This window comes from Larimichthys crocea, chromosome I, assembly GCF_000972845.2.
Source record: "Larimichthys crocea isolate SSNF chromosome I, L_crocea_2.0, whole genome shotgun sequence".
Lineage (NCBI taxonomy): Eukaryota > Metazoa > Chordata > Actinopteri > Sciaenidae > Larimichthys > Larimichthys crocea.
The window spans coordinates 23426473-23442230 of NC_040011.1; the positions used below are offsets into that span (position 1 = coordinate 23426473).

The following is a 15758-nucleotide window of genomic DNA, read 5'->3' on the forward strand; positions in this document are numbered from 1 at the left end:
CCAATTGTTCGAGTCATTCATTTTAAGATGACAATACTGCTTACTACAAGAAGGCATAGAGTAATGTATCTGCATTTCATTGTAAGAGAAATTACCCTTTAACCTAAATTTGGACCCCTGAGGTCAAGAAGAGGTCATGCTTTCAGAGTACAAAGTCATCTTGTAATCTACTGTAGTGATTACTAGATACTCCACAAGGTACTTCTGCAATTATAGTACCAGGCAGTATGTGGAGACACTGTGGAGTGGCTCGGCAAAGTTGAAAAACTATAAATTATTTTCAAATAATATATATCCAAAAATGTATGTTTCAGAGGAAATGCAGTTTAAAAGAGTTGTGAGGCTGACGGTATGTCACAAAAATCTACCAACTATGTCGCAGCTGAGAGTGTGTGCAAACAACTTAGCAAAAAGCTAAGAAAAAGTTATAGATAAGTGGCTGAAACATCCACGTTCTTCTACTCCAAATGACAGTATGAATGCAAACTTGTCAGAGGTTGCTGAAAAAAAACAAAGACAGTGAGGCTAAACACTGACAATGTCAGGATGACTTTATCCTGAATGGATTCCCAGGTGCAGCCGTCGATCAAGCAAAGTGACTGTGTTTTCTCTGCGGTGAAATATTATCAAGCAAAGCCGTGAAGATCTCCCATCTATCAAAAAGGGCATGATGAAGGAGTGCCTGGGCCTGTCTGATTGGGCTACAGTAGTGCATCGGACAAAAAACGTTGAGATCCGCTGTTCTCCTGTACAGTAACTACAGCACTTTAACCAGGAAACATTTCATGCAGCCACCATGATATTGAGCTTGTTTGAATTAATGAATCCTCTAAATCACATTAACAGCAAAGACTAACTAATGCTGCTGGCATCAGCTAAGTCTTAATCGCCTGCCAGGGGGGATCCTGTTGGTGATAACTACTCCAAGTCAACACCTGACAGATAACGCTGCCCTTTAATTAAAACATTTTCCTCACTCATCGCTCGCTTTTGTCAGAGAACTTAAACTACGCACGACAGGACTTCCCTGCCTCACACACAAACAAGTCGGCCTCACATAGCTCTGCCCATCAAGCTCCGCAGAGAGATTTGTTGTGCACACAAACAGCCGAAACAGCCAGCTAAGACATATTATATGATCATGAAAGATACATATCTCATAAATGGTGCAACTAAATAGATTATATGGGCCCTCACTGCAGAGTGGCTAATGGAGGCTGCGGCATAGCGGGAATAAGACCTGTTAGCTGACTGTGCTTGCATGAAATGCTAGCCCTCCAGGCTTTTTCACCACTGTTCTCACAGAGATAAATCCCTGTTGCACTTAGTAGTCATCCATTTTTAATGCTGCAGCCTCAGCTGGAGAGATGCATGAAGACAGAGCAGGGGGGGGGACAGAGTGGGAGGAGGGTGGGAAGAGCAGCTAAGGTGTGGATGACACCAGTCGGATGCCTCAGGCTAATGTATGTACAGTCTACTTGATGTCTTTTTGTACTGTATGCTCAGCATCAACGGCAATTATAAACGTCTGGGGTTGTTTTGCTGGTGAGTCGGGCCACAGACAGTAAAGTCATTCATGAGCACATCATGGTTTTACTCTATTTATTGTTCCTGCACTGCTGGGACATTTGTAAGAAAACCAAGTTGCTGCAGTAAGTCCTAAGCACTTACAGCTGCACAACTATGTACAACTCTGACTTTTTCCAAAAAAACAAGAAGCAGCAGCAAAGCTTCCTGCCTGTTTTTGAGCCCCTTAATATGTCTGCAGCAGCCATTCCACAGATGGCAGGCGGAGAAGGCCGCGAGGGCCAGCTATTCAATCCACTTCAGTGCAAACACGATCCGTTTGAATGGCGAGGCATAAGCCAAGACATTCTTGTGTGGGCAGACCTCCCTAAACAACCACGAACAACCGTGGCACTGTTGCTTGTCCTTCAGAGACAAATCTTTAAGATACAAGAGCAGCATGAACAGTTTGAGTTTGTCCAAAATCAAAGGTTAAAGGGATGTTTTTTCTCTGCGAAATGTGTTGCTGTATGCATGAGGGCTCAACATTCAGTCCACATTCAGTTTGTGTTAGTTAAACAGTGAGGCGGTTAGCAGGGACATTCTTGTAAATGTGCTTTTGGTCGACTTTCCTGCGTGATTTAATCAGTTCCTCTGCAAAACACTAAATCAGTCAGTAAAACAGTCCCTTACACAACTTTTCTGTTTAAAACGACTTTATATATTCAGTCAGAAATTGAGTAAACCAACTGAAGAATACAACCACATAGATCCAAATATTTGATAAGTTTTTATTTCTCTAGTGGATTCATATGTTGTTATTCTGCACAGCAGCATACAGGAAATTGTGGTAAAATATAAATAACAAAGTTCAACAGTGTTTCTTTTTCTATTATTCATTTAATCCAAAAAAAAAAAAAAAAACTCTGTTAAAAGTGGCAAATTTTGTTCCGCCTTTTTCAATATCCACTCTCTTGCACACTCTAAAGAATGTAACATTGAACAACTAAACTTTAAAAAGTATGGGTATAATCATTATTTACAGACAATCACCTTTTGGTGAGCAATGCTTATAGCTTCTTGGAAATTCACTTCCATAATGTTAAATGCAACAAAATGAAAATACAATTATGTTATACAAAGATCAAAAATACTATCAAAACCCTTATTATAAATGGCAGCACTATATCAATAAACTGCTGTTGACATTTTACATGTAAGTACAAAATCCTGTTGAGGTAGCGCCCTCTGAAGTCACTTGAAATGTTAAAATACTGAATAAACATCACTTTATATACAATACAGCAAATCTCTCTTCTTTCTCGAATGCAATTGTATTCCTTTGGTAAACAAAACTGTCAGAAATGTGCAGTTCTGCAAGTGACACTTTCAACCATACATTCACAACATTTTTGCATCTTTTTTTTCTTTTTTTTCCTTTTTTTTCTTTTTGGATACTTCAGAAAAGAAATGACGGGATAATATGTTGCTGTTTACTGACATTCATTTGCTCTTTTTCACTCTAGAGTCAGAGTGAAAGGTAAAATGGGACTTGATAACATAGAGAAGAGACTCTCTAGGTGAATACACTGTCAGGGCCAAACCAAATAAAATAATAATAAAAGAAAAATACACCATAGAGAGAAAGAGAGACCTGACAGAGAAAAGAAATCCAGTGTGTCGCCCTTACTTGGGAATGTAAACATAAGGAAATGTAGGCTAGTATCTCTCATTTCTGACTGCTTGTAAAGTCAGATAACGTTCTCTTCACATAGGATTGGAAAAGAGGTTTGGCTTGGCAACAATTGATTATAATGTTCCCCGGAGAATATGAGCTCTAAACAGAGGCCACATTGTCTGTTTTCTTTCTTCCTGCCTCGCAGATTGAATATCAACTCTCGGGGCAAGTTGGAAAATATGTTGTGGAGTTTTTTAGGCAGGCAGATGGGATCAAAGAGGTTCCTCCTCCAGTCAGACGCACACAAGTACTCATTAATGACACATTCTTGAGCTTCTTTAATGGCAAACATAACTTTGGTTTTCTAAGACGAGAAAGAAAATCGTAGCGAGCTTAGCTAACCGTACAAAAATACTTGATAGAAATATGACATTCATCCCCTTTGCCAATGTCAGTGTGTTTCCCTACATGACCAAAATACTTTTTTTCTTAAAATTTATTCACACTTTGTGATTATTGATACATGTATTTATGTGCACACGCTCAAATGACTACAAACTAGCAAGAAAAATAAATCCAATGTATAAAGCATAAAATTATTCTATGTGGATAAAAGAACTATAAAAATATAAGAGATCTTAGAGGGAAAAAAAAGATAAAATCATTATGTTTATGAAACTGGGATAAAGGCTAGAGCCGAAATCAAAACAGTCATCTGGAAATTGTTCAGTGCAATTCAATTTACTTTATATTCATGTCTGCTTAGAATATTTTCATCCTCTTACCACCCACAGCCCTCCCTCCCTTTAATGGTCGCTGGGATGGTTGGTCTTTTGACAGTGGACAGTATTTTATTGTATGGGCATTGTCCCCGTTGGCACTGCAAAGGGGACAGGTATAAGCCCTCAGAATCGGGCACACAACCCTGCCGTCCGGAGTCTTCAGGACGTGAGAGCCGTACACCTCCTCAGGCGCTCCGTTATTTCGGCAGAAGACGCAGATTTTGGGCTCCTGCTTGCTCCTGGAAGCGGGTTTGCGCATCTTTCTCTCCATACCGAACAGATCGAACCCCGCGAAGCTTCCACCAAAGCCCACCTCTCGCTCCGGCTGGACGCCGAGTTGGTTCTGGAAGGGGCTCAGTATAGAGAAACGCTCCTTCAGGTCCAGGATGGAGGCCGGTGGGGGGCTCCCGGACGGACAGCAGCAGTCCATGTGCCCGCTCTCTCCAACGCCGCCCGTGATTACGCACGGACACGTCGGGGAATCGTCCAAGCCCAGGGTCGCTTTCAGGGACTCGGTGATGGAGTTGGGATTCTGGGGCATGCTGAGCTTATTATTCTTCGTAACCAACGTCGTCAGCCCGAGATAGTCGTTCCAGAAATTAAAAGTATAGTCATATGGGCTGCGCGCATTCAAATAGTTGTGATTGAGAAAATCCATTGCCACTTCTGGTCGTTTGCTTGCGGTGAAAAGGCGAAACAACCAGTGTAATCCGTAAAGTCTTTGTAGCCAGAGTTCGTCTCCAGGAATGGTTCATGCACAGCGATGTGGTCTCCAGTGTTCCTGTTATGTTTGAGCGTCCTGCAAACAGGCTTTCTGGTTATAAGGACCAGGAGGGCGGGGCGCTCTCCCTTCAAAACCAAGTTTCTGATCAGGTTGAAAGCAAGCTCCCTTTCTTCAAAGCCACATTTGGACAGACTTGTTTTCTTGTGGGCAGGCGCTTTGTCGACATCAATCATCATTCTGGCCTTTAAGGATTCGTGCATTTTCCTTTTAAAAAGTAGTTAATGGTTAATGATTTGTGCGCAGAAGGATCATTTCGAGCACAAAGCCTCATAGGAGTCAGTGACATTATTGCAGCGCGTTAGAGCAGGATGGCTTGGCTCTTTGTTCCTCCTTCGTAGCAAAACATTACAATTCCGCAGGTTTCTTGAATCAATATCGTTTATCACTGCGCGTGAATACAATCAACGCCAACTCGGGCGTTCACACACGTTAACCCCTTGTAAGCCATGCGCAGATGGCCTTTGTTCCAGACAGCAGCCATCATATCTGGAAGGAGCAATAATTACCGTAAACACTCATGTTTCCTCACGCTGAAGAGGGTTTTTAGCTCTATTTACTGGACACACTAATGTGCACATCGTGATTTCCAATTGTTGTATTATAATGTGTAGTTTTTAGATTTTGTCACAGTGTTTTTCTCGTCTTATCAACACATTCATGAGAGCGTATTATGTAATATGTGCGTAATACTGGGATATGGCACTGCCTTTAGGCACATTCAGAGATATGCAGATCTACAGTCTGTATTTATCACTGAAAAGTTTGATAACTGATCTGTTCATTTCCAGAACTGTAAACAACAAACCATTCAGGACACCTCAGCGTGTTGTCACATGCTGTCATAAAGTACAGACAAAACACCACATCAGTCCACTCAGCCATGATGTAAACACAAAACACAGTGCAGGTTTTCAACAGGGGGCAGTATAGTGCAATTACAGGTCAGCTCATTTAAACCGAAAGACCCCTCCCGTCCCTCCCTCAGTTCCTCCCCGAAATGAATGAGGGTGCCAAACAAAACCTACAGTAATGATGGCCACTGGCTGGAAGATCAAAGTCACCCATGATGTTCCACTAGCCAGATGTCATTAGTATATTCTGATTTGACAGGGGCAACTTGCTCATTTGGAGAGAGGAGCTCAACAGTCAGGACTACTAATATACACAATATACATCTGGATTCTGCATCCACAGGGACTATTTGGTCGGGTTAAGTAGCTACTGACAAAACTGGATTATTTAGAGTAACCAGAACACATTTTGGAAGTTTAAAAAAATCTAATTAACCTCATGTTTTGAGGTAGAGACAAAAATATTTAGAATTTGGGTGTAATCGTATTCATCATGTATCCATCGTAGTAAAACAAAAGATTTCTCTCTGATTCTGAGTTTGTTTTGTACGTCTTCACATCAACCTGACAGCTACATTTAAATATGATCAGGGTCGGTGTGGGGCTGGAGACTATAATATGACAAATTAAAACAGTCAATTAACACAGTTACAATCACAGTATATATTCCAAATGAAGTGGGTGGTGATGCAGGATTTTTCATATTGACACTGACACAATTCCAACAAAAATTTTATATTTGTCTTTTGTGGTCTTTTCTTAGTATTGTATGAAAGACTATGAAATTGAGTCATGCTTGTAGGTCTGGCCTGAAAATTTAGATTAATTCAACCATGTAGACCTTGTATGACAGCCACACCTTAAGAAAAGTGTTTGCTTTTCTATTTTGTAAACAGACATCTGTTGCGGTTGCAAGAGTTTGCAAAGTTCCTTAGATACATTAAGAAATGGCAGCATCTTATGTTACTTTGACAAAATGGACCATTTTGCCCTTGGCTATACCTTTATTTGAAACCACTGAGCCGTGGCTTGAGGTATGAAATCAGTCCCTCATCTGAAACATCAACAACAACATAGAATAACCTTTCACTGTCATCCAGGTGCCATGGATCTCCAATGTTGTGTCTACAGGGTGTTTTTCAGCCCTTCATATAAGAGTATCAGGGCTGTTATTGTCTGTCCTTGTTATCCACACATATGCTCATTGCATGTAGAGGGATATGGACAATCAACTGCTGTTGTACCATTTGTTTTCATTATATAAGGACCTCTTCAGAGTCTATAAACTCACAATATGTCTCTACAAGAATCCTGGAAGCACAGTGGCGATCCTGATTCTTGAGGTAAAATCCAGAGGGAATGTGAAGCAGCTGTCCTAAGCAGTCCACTCATTGCAGGACCCTGATCCTGTAATGAAGTGGGCAGCTCAGGAATGTGGAAGCTGCCCTCTTGAAACAACGATAACATGACTGGTGTTCTAATTAAAACTTCCAGGGGGAGGCTGCAAGAACTCACTGACTTGGAAGCTTCACATCTATTTTTAAGGGATCTAATAAGAATGCACTACCTTAGGAGACAGAGTGATAAAAGCGGAACAAAAGCACGGTTCACTGAGCTCCAATGTTTTAGAGGCCATTTCTCTCTGTTCTGTGTGTTCAGCAAGTTAGTTTGACATAGTATTGACTGCTCATTGGATTCTCATTCCCGAGCTTCTATTCGCCCGGTGCAAAATATGAATTTTATGATGAAGCATTAATAATGTATGTAATCGCCAATTCTTTTTTTGCACGCCAGGGCAGATTGTGCGAGCAGATTCCTGTGTTGCTGCAGTGTAACTGAAATATTCATGGCCATATTATTCCTTAATTTTGTTGTGACTAAGAGGGATTAATCCTCATCCATTAACTAAAGCTAATTCTGCAGCCGCCTCGAGGTTGCATGAGTATATTGGACAAGGATGTGGGATTAGCGGTGGAATGATGCATAACATCAGCGGGGTGGCTATGGCTGTAAATCGATTTAGAAATCACACTGACTAAGTGATTGTTGTGTAAGTGTTGACTTAGGAGGAAAAACACAGATCATCAGGAAAAGTGATTGCTCGCTGAGGAAGACACTTTATTTTTAATGATCAAATCATATTTCCTGCGTCGGCTCATTAGCAATAGGAGACTTACATCTACATTGTTTTGCTGTTTGTGCTTTAGATGTATTATGCAATGCAAATCAGCTCAGACGTGCCTTTTGCTGAAGTTAGGGCTATGATAATGAGTGATTTATACCAGCTCGTCGAGCTAATCTGCTTCATGCATTATGATTAGATCATCAACACATTCAGCACTGTGATCCAGACTCTGTATGATGGCAAACAGAACAAGATTTGTTGCATTTGGGGGGGAAGTTTGCTCAATTCATATTTAACATGATAAATGAATGATTGATGTGATTATGGAATGCATGAAGAAATCTGATCCCCTCCACTCTTATTGCATATGCTCATACGGCTAGCAATAATTCAAATATATCATTTGGGCATGTTTTGAATCATTAACATCAGATACTGTGTCTCAAACCTCTTAGGCTAAAAAACACATTTTTCAATGAAACACCAGAATGTGTTGTGTGGCTGTCTGGTTTTCCTTTGTTCTCTGTTGCTTATTTCATGAGGCAAGTTTCAGCAGTGGCCTTGGAGAGGCAAATGCATCGGGAAGGATTACACAAAGCGCACACACACACACAGGGAAGCTTTCTGCATATTCCTTCACTGCTGCTAGCGGCAGCTGTGACGGATAAATCATTACAATGCCTTGCTCAAAGATACTTTAGAAGTTGATATTCCCCTCCAACTCGATTTAAGCTGATAATCCAGGCCTCGGCACCATCAAAAGGCCTCAGTAATACTCAGTATTATAACAACCACCTTCAGCTCCATGTTTACAGAGCCACATATTGATCACTGAAACAATAATGGGTTTGCAGGAATTGCTGAAAAATCCATTTTGCCATATTGATTACTGTAATGAAGATGAATGCTGAATCACTCTATATGAAAATGGCTCGTGCATTTGCAACCTGTGTTTTTCATGGCTTTTTTTTGTCACACTAGAAAGACTGCTCTCTATGTTTAAGCCTCAGACTCAAAGATTACCATGTGTTTTCATTTACAGCCATTAGAGCTCTGTTTGCGATTATGCAAATGAGAAAACATGCAGGAAATTTAATCAGAGCGCAAATTTGATTTCACGTGAAAGATTGCTCGAGGGTGGGGGTTTGATCGCATAATATTGGGCAACCAAATCATGTTCAATATTTGTTTTCACAGTGGGCCCCCACTCGGACATGCCACAGCTTTATAGGCTTAGGTTTTGCCTTGGTTTGGAGGCTTGAAGTTAACAGCGTTCTAAAAGGTTTGATTATCCTTTGTTCTCCCCAGAGATGCTGAATGGAAACTGCAGTTAATGGGGGAAGCATTTCCATATCAGCAGCAAAGCATAGCAGCTTGTGTTTATGCATTTTCATTATTGTTGCGTCCCCTGAACCAAATATCTAAGTGTTCGGTTTTCTTTTGTTCCCCAGCTGAACAGCAAGAAAATGGGTTCTTTGTAATTGCACATAAACTCAGAGGATGGCATTGTGCAGTTGTGTGTGCCACTGTAGATAACTGGTGATTAAACTGAATCTTACTCCAGAAGCATGACAGAATTGAAACTAATAAAGCATGTCAGCCAAAAACGAAGGTGGGTCTGTATGTCAAGCTCTGATGTAGAATAAACAAATGTCATTCGGCTTTTGAAAGACTAGCTCAGTTTAGTCGTACTGTGACCTGAAGTCTCCAAGTAATGACAGGAGGGATGTTGTATGTCATTCATAAGTCTCAGGAAACAATTCTGTCAGTGTACACCTTCTAAGCCTTGGGAATTGTATTTACACCCCCTTACAACTTGACCTTGTATCGCTCTACAGGCCTATCTAGTGAGAAACAAATTAGGCTACGTGGTTTGCGTCACAACTCTTGGAAAAAAAAAAGTTATCAGTACATGTGTAGTACCTCCAGAGCACATTTGAACAAGTTTCCCCCTAGAGATCTGAAGTTAATTTCACAACTAGCAAATACCAGAAGCAGAGTGCCTTTCAATGTGCATAGGGCAGCAAATTAAAAATGCAGGTTTGTGGGGCACATGGTCTCAGGTGTACTAAGCCTTAAGGAATAGTTCACCCCAAAATGTAGCTTGTTATGATCCTCCCCACACCCCTGAAATTCAGATGACATCCTCTTTGCTACAGACTGTCCTCCTTTCAGTCTTACTTCAAAAATACTTCCCCTGTAGGTGTACTACAAGTTTACTTATGTGCTCTTGTTTAGTTCATTATGGAGGGCAACTACTTTGCTTGAGAAGCTTTGAAACATCACTTATGTAAAAGATCTGTCAGGATCTGAATCATTTTAAAGCACAATTTTAACTAAACACCACTTGTTTAAAATAGGGAGTTTTTTTTATTCAGGAATCAGATTAAGATGAAGATTAAGTGCCCATTGCAATTAGTCATGGTCTTAAGTGTCTATAGGTAGGTTGAGGGTACAATCACATCTCCATACATGCAGTCTTCCTCCAAAGCAAGATTGTACTTGCTCCCACTTCCTCCTTTGTAGGCACTTGTCACAATCCTGAGCCAACCCTTCTCACCCTAGGAGAAAAGAAAAGACACTTGAATCATAAAGAGTGCACCCTTTGCATTTCATTCCAACATTTAATTTTTAAATGCCAAGTTTTAAAGCTATTGAACCACTCAAGAACTGAAGCTATTGCCGTTACTCTGTGATGACTCACCCATGGTTCACCCCAGGAGTTACGCACAATCCAGTATTCAGTGCCATTTTCTACTGTCCAGCCAGCTACTGACACAATGTGGTTGATGTCAGGAGTCTCTACATATTCGTAGTACAGGCCCCCTGTGTATGCGTCAAGTTTCTCTGTGGCCATGATTCCACAACTGAGGGAAGAGGGATTCAATTGATGGATTTTAAGAGAAATTATTTGGCATTTAAAAAAAGGCTTTGCTGGTAGAACATTTGAAGTTTGGAAAACTTCAAACATTGTGCAGCATTCATACAACTCTGCACAAAAAACAAAAACAAGGTTCATCTTTGAAAACCTGATTGGCCCGCCAGTGTAGATTTCTGCCATCATGTTATCCCGTCCACTAACGGCTCCATAGTCACCTACTTTCCACAAAGTGTAGTTCTGCAGAGTGTTGCATGACCCGAAAGTTGAGCAAGTCCCACATCTATTGAACAGGTCACATCCTGAGAGAAGGAGTAGTTTTCTCATGTATGAAGAACATAGAAATCAGAAAACACTGCTGTAGAGTTCTTACCCTGGTCAATTGCCTGGTAGTTGTTGCAGGTCTCATCAGGGATGCCATGAGTGTGGGCATACTGCCACACCCCTCCATGTTGCCCTCCATGACAGGTGCCAGAGTCTGCACAGTCGAGCACGTGCTGGACAGAAATGTAAGCAGATGGCCACGCTCCTTTCCGTTTGATATTGATACGGTCTACATAAGGCAAAAGTTACCCACAAATGGATCATTTGTTTTGGAAAATCTGGGCTCAAGTCTCAAATAATTTGATATCAGAGGTTCCCATCTGCCATTCTGTCACCAGATATGATTTGCATACCATTTTGAAAGAATGTTATGATTCCCTCCCCAGTGATGCCTTGTCCTAATGGGTGAGTTACTAACCTCAAAGTCACATAATTGTCCAAAGCTATGGTGGAAAGGCAGACTACAGCAGGGTCAGGTTTAATGGGGAGAGCCAAGTAGCTTTTGAAATATTTTGTCTAGGTCTTGATGTATAGACTTGTACAAAGCTACAAGTGAGTTTCCCAACAAAATCCACAACCTTAAAAAAGTACAATTAGCTTTTTGCATAGAATAATAATATTTGTTTTTTGTCCAATATAGAAATCTAGAATGGACAATTAGTTTAGCATAAAGACTAGTAGCAGGGGGCACAGACAGCCTGACTGTAATTTTATTTTAATATTAAACTGTTTAACTTCAATCACTCAACATTTTTGCTAATACATACCCACTAGAGGCAAACTAAATTACTTACATCTCCTGAACACCAGATGGAATGAGGAAAAATATCTAACCTGCCATTGCACTGGTGCTGCCGTGAGCCCAGCAGGAACCGCAGAACTGAGGGATGTGCTGGTTACGAGTTGGACTAGCATAGTTAACGCCATTTACATTCCTCCAGTCCCAGGACTTTGGCAGCTGAACAAGGTTCAGAATTTCATGAGGACGAGCTGTAGTTCTGAAAGAGACAAGACTTCAGTCAGTTTATGACTATTAGAGTGAAGGGCACTGACATCATCTTGCCAGACATTGTCAGTATCTAAAATGCATATAATACACCCCTCTACAAGGCCAAGGCTGCAGGAAAACTTTTAGGACTGAATGAAGTCAAGAACCTGAGGGTGACATACATCCTTAGAACAATCATACAAGCAGTTAAAACGTATTAACATGCTTTTAGATACAGAGAAAGGCTTTTAGAAGTTGTTTTAGCCTTGCCTTGTGATAGACACTACAACAGAAAAACGAACAAACAGAATGCTATGAAGAGCTATACAGCAAAACTCTGGCACTGGCAACTTACTTAACCCCAAAATTAGGTTTTCTGGGCACTGGCTGGTAACAACCAGGCCTGTTCCTGAGAAACTGCCTTGCTGAAACAGCCACTGTCATGTGCATGAAAAGAAAAAAAATGACAGACTGAACCATGGTTAGCCACAAAGCATCAAACAATGAAGCCCAAACCACTGTGGTTTGGCATAAATATCAACAGAGAGTGAGCAGAGCGGTGTGTCATCAAGCTAATCAGGCTTTATTGATCTCACCTGGGATTTGCTCAGATTTAGTGCAGGTCGTATTGGAGAAAATGGGTGAACACATTCTGTCAGATTAGCTGGAAAACACATGTTGGCTGATTGCTTACAACACTTCATGCTGCAGTTAAGTGAAAGCTTTATGTTTGAATGTTTTAAGCTGTGGAATAAATGAATTTAAAATAAAGAGGAAGCTGATTTTAAAATCTATTGAATAATTGAATTTCTTGTTTAAACCTTCAATGATTTAACATGATGTAATGTTAAATGTAGAAAAAAGGCAGGATAGTAGGCGAGCAATGTCATCAACAGGTTGTAGCACAAAGCCATGTGTATGAACAGGCAGTTAAAAAAAAAAGTTTGAAACAATAAAAACTTACAAAAATTTTTGATTTTTAATTTTGAAAAGTTTCTAATTAAAAATAGATTTATTTGGTTTCTTTTGCCTCAGGGGCATTAATTGGTTTGTTTTTGACTTTGTTGTTTTTTTAGGTCATGAGTATACATTTTTACAAATGTCTGCATTTCTACATGTTTCCTGTCCAGGGTGTCCTCCCACCTAAAGTCAGCTGTATTTGGATCCAGCCCCTTGTGATCCTGATAAGAATACAGAGTTACAAAAACAGATGGATGGATGTTTTCTATTATATTTCTAATAGCTGCAGTTAAGAGTTTCCATTTAAAAGCTTATGGAAGTCAGGCAAAGTGAACACAATTTGGCCAGTGATATTTTTTTAACAAAAGCAGTTAGTGGATTTTTCTTGGCCAAAATGCTTTCCAGCATCTTTCCATTTTGAAAATTAGCATATCAATAGAAGTCAAAAGTAGAAGAGATTGACTCTAATTTAGTTTCAGTCTGAGGGCATTGATATTTTGGAGTAACTGCTATTAAAGATTGATCTTTTTCATTATTTAAATCTTTAGTAGCATTAATTACAGAACATCAACACTCCATAAACATTAGGTTGAAAAATCCATTAATTCAAAAGATATCTTTTCAAGAGCTGTTTTTAAGTTGATGCATTAATCCTTGGCAGACGCTCATCATTATGTTGCCTTATTCCCACATGTCACTTTGTCTTTTTGTTTATGCTTTTGCAGCCTCTGTGATAACAAAGACTTTATCGGGCTTCACTGTGAGACCGCAAACAGAGCATGATACTAATTGACTGCCTGCCATCCTCTCCCATCTGCAGGAATAGAAAGTCATATTTAATGCGTTGATTAAAATCTAATCCCTCCATGTGAGTCGGAGATGAAAGTAATTTTCGTGTAATGGAGACTATTAATATTTAGATATAGAAAGGAAACCAGATCCCAGATTTGCAATCAGCTGGAGGATGGTAAATGGTATTTAAGGTTGTCAGTGAGCTGGAAACCAAAGCGTGCAATGCAAATAAGTTTGACTCTTTGCCAATTAACATTTTTCTTTCCTCATATAAATGTATGTTTTTCATATTTCTCTTACTTGCTATTTTTCCAGTACTATAATGAGACCCTCTCAGTTACTATGAATCATATTATTTATCATTTATAAGCCGGCTGATAGGTATATGCATAGGTATATGGCCAAAAGTCTGTGGACATGTCTATCCCCATACCTTTTGTGTCCTTTTGACCTGGGAGCAATTTTGCCTGCTTTGGGCCCCTTTAGTTCCAATGACAGGAGATGTGCATGCTACAATGAGTAATATTCCAGGCTAGTGTGATTCTAACTTTGTGGAAGAACTTGATTAACCTGCACAGAACCCTGACCTTAACCCCATCTAAGACCTCTTGGATGAACTGCAATGCCCAGTGCAAACCACACCATATCACCCAATAACAGATATGTTGGAAATAGTGGTGCAAGAGGCGCAACAGGGTTTGGTTGGGGGTAACACTGTCCCACATTTGTCAATAGACTAATTGTACTGTAAAGCAGGTGCAGGAAGTGGTGCTGGATGTCGTCATCTCGACCCAACCCCCAAAGTGGATCCATTCATAATGTTAGGGGTCAAGTGGGAAATGTGAAAGAGCAGCGTTTGTATCAAAAATATGGATGGAATGGCTATGAACAGTTTTTGGGCACAATTGTGATTATTCAATTACAAGAAATGTCTTTACCTTTGCTGCTACTTCATAAAGTCATGTATATTGCATATATATGTATATTGTAGCTGGGAGCATCACCACTTCCAAAGTCCCTGAGTCACAGGCTCTTACAGCGGCAGATTAATATCTATGAATGGATTTTAAGTTTGCTGTTCAACCAACACTTTGAAGAGTTTACAAGTTGTTGAGCATTAGATGTTTAAAGTCTAATCTTCCAAAAAGTTAAGGCCATTGACATGATGTTGATGTTAGTATTCATTAGCTGTTGTTTTCTAGCTACCTGCCACTGGTGGTTATTTTAGAGTAAACAGCAGACATGCAGACATAAACTCTTCTTTTAGTGTAACTCTACTATTAGATAAGGAATCGCCAAGTAGTGTATTCCTTTGATGCGTAACACACTGTAAGTCTTGCAGGGGATTAAAAAATGTATGATTGCTTTAGCTGATTTTCATGTTTTAAATTTCAGTTGAGGGTTAACATTATTCCTAATGAAATAAAAAAAAAAAACTCAGTGAATGTGTGTGTTGAGAAAAATACTTCCAACATTTTAACTTTTTTATTGGATGCACAGAGTTCTTACTTGACAGCAGAAACTGTTGCAAAATACATCTAAATATTGTTGAGAAATTATCTGAAAATATGCTCCAAGGTAGATGGAAAAATCTAAACAACTTGCAACCTTTAGAGTGCAAATACCTTGAAATAACCCTCACTTGTTGCAGATGTTTTTATTCTGCTGTGTCTTGTGATTGGCTCCCCACACATACACATAAAAACACATCATATCAGAGCTAATCGATGACTCATTCACTGACATGATGGCTTGTTACGGGGGTATCAGTGTGATATCTCCATGATTAGCATCATTAGCTGCCTTCAGTAGCGTGTCCCTTTCCTCATTAACGTCAACAACATCATTAGTGCACTCGTGAGTCAGGTGATTGATTTGTGTATGTGAGAGCGCGTTGTGTGTGTTATTTGCGGCCACTTGAATGTACGCATGTGGGGGAGATAATATCCGTGTTCACTGATCCATGTCAAACTTAGAGGTCAGTTGAAATTCTCTGGCATTTCCTCCGGATGATACCTCGCCCCCATATATTCTCCACTCACCTGTCAACTGTCATGAAGGAGTGAACATCAGATAACCGGACAGTTCAT

General features: G+C 40.1%; 2 protein-coding genes across 2 annotated transcripts; both read right to left on the bottom strand.

Annotated features, from left to right (window-relative positions):
* Positions 1–2283: 2283 nt before the first annotated feature.
* nanos1 (nanos homolog 1) lies at positions 2284–4826 on the bottom strand. Its single transcript, XM_010731426.3, has one exon. It carries the CDS (start codon positions 4622–4624, stop codon positions 3947–3949), a length of 678 nt encoding a protein of 225 aa, XP_010729728.1. The 5' UTR covers positions 4625–4826; the 3' UTR covers positions 2284–3946.
* A 5250-nt stretch (positions 4827–10076) lies between these two features.
* Positions 10077–12470, bottom strand: LOC104919412 (cathepsin Z). The gene is made up of 6 exons (XM_010731425.3): positions 12272–12470; positions 11763–11926; positions 10978–11157; positions 10756–10906; positions 10431–10593; positions 10077–10287 (listed from the first exon to the last, which is right to left on the bottom strand). The coding sequence occupies exons 1-6, from the start codon at positions 12394–12396 to the stop codon at positions 10162–10164; spliced, it is 909 nt and encodes a 302-aa protein (XP_010729727.1). The 5' UTR covers positions 12397–12470; the 3' UTR covers positions 10077–10161.
* Positions 12471–15758: the final 3288 nt, after the last annotated feature.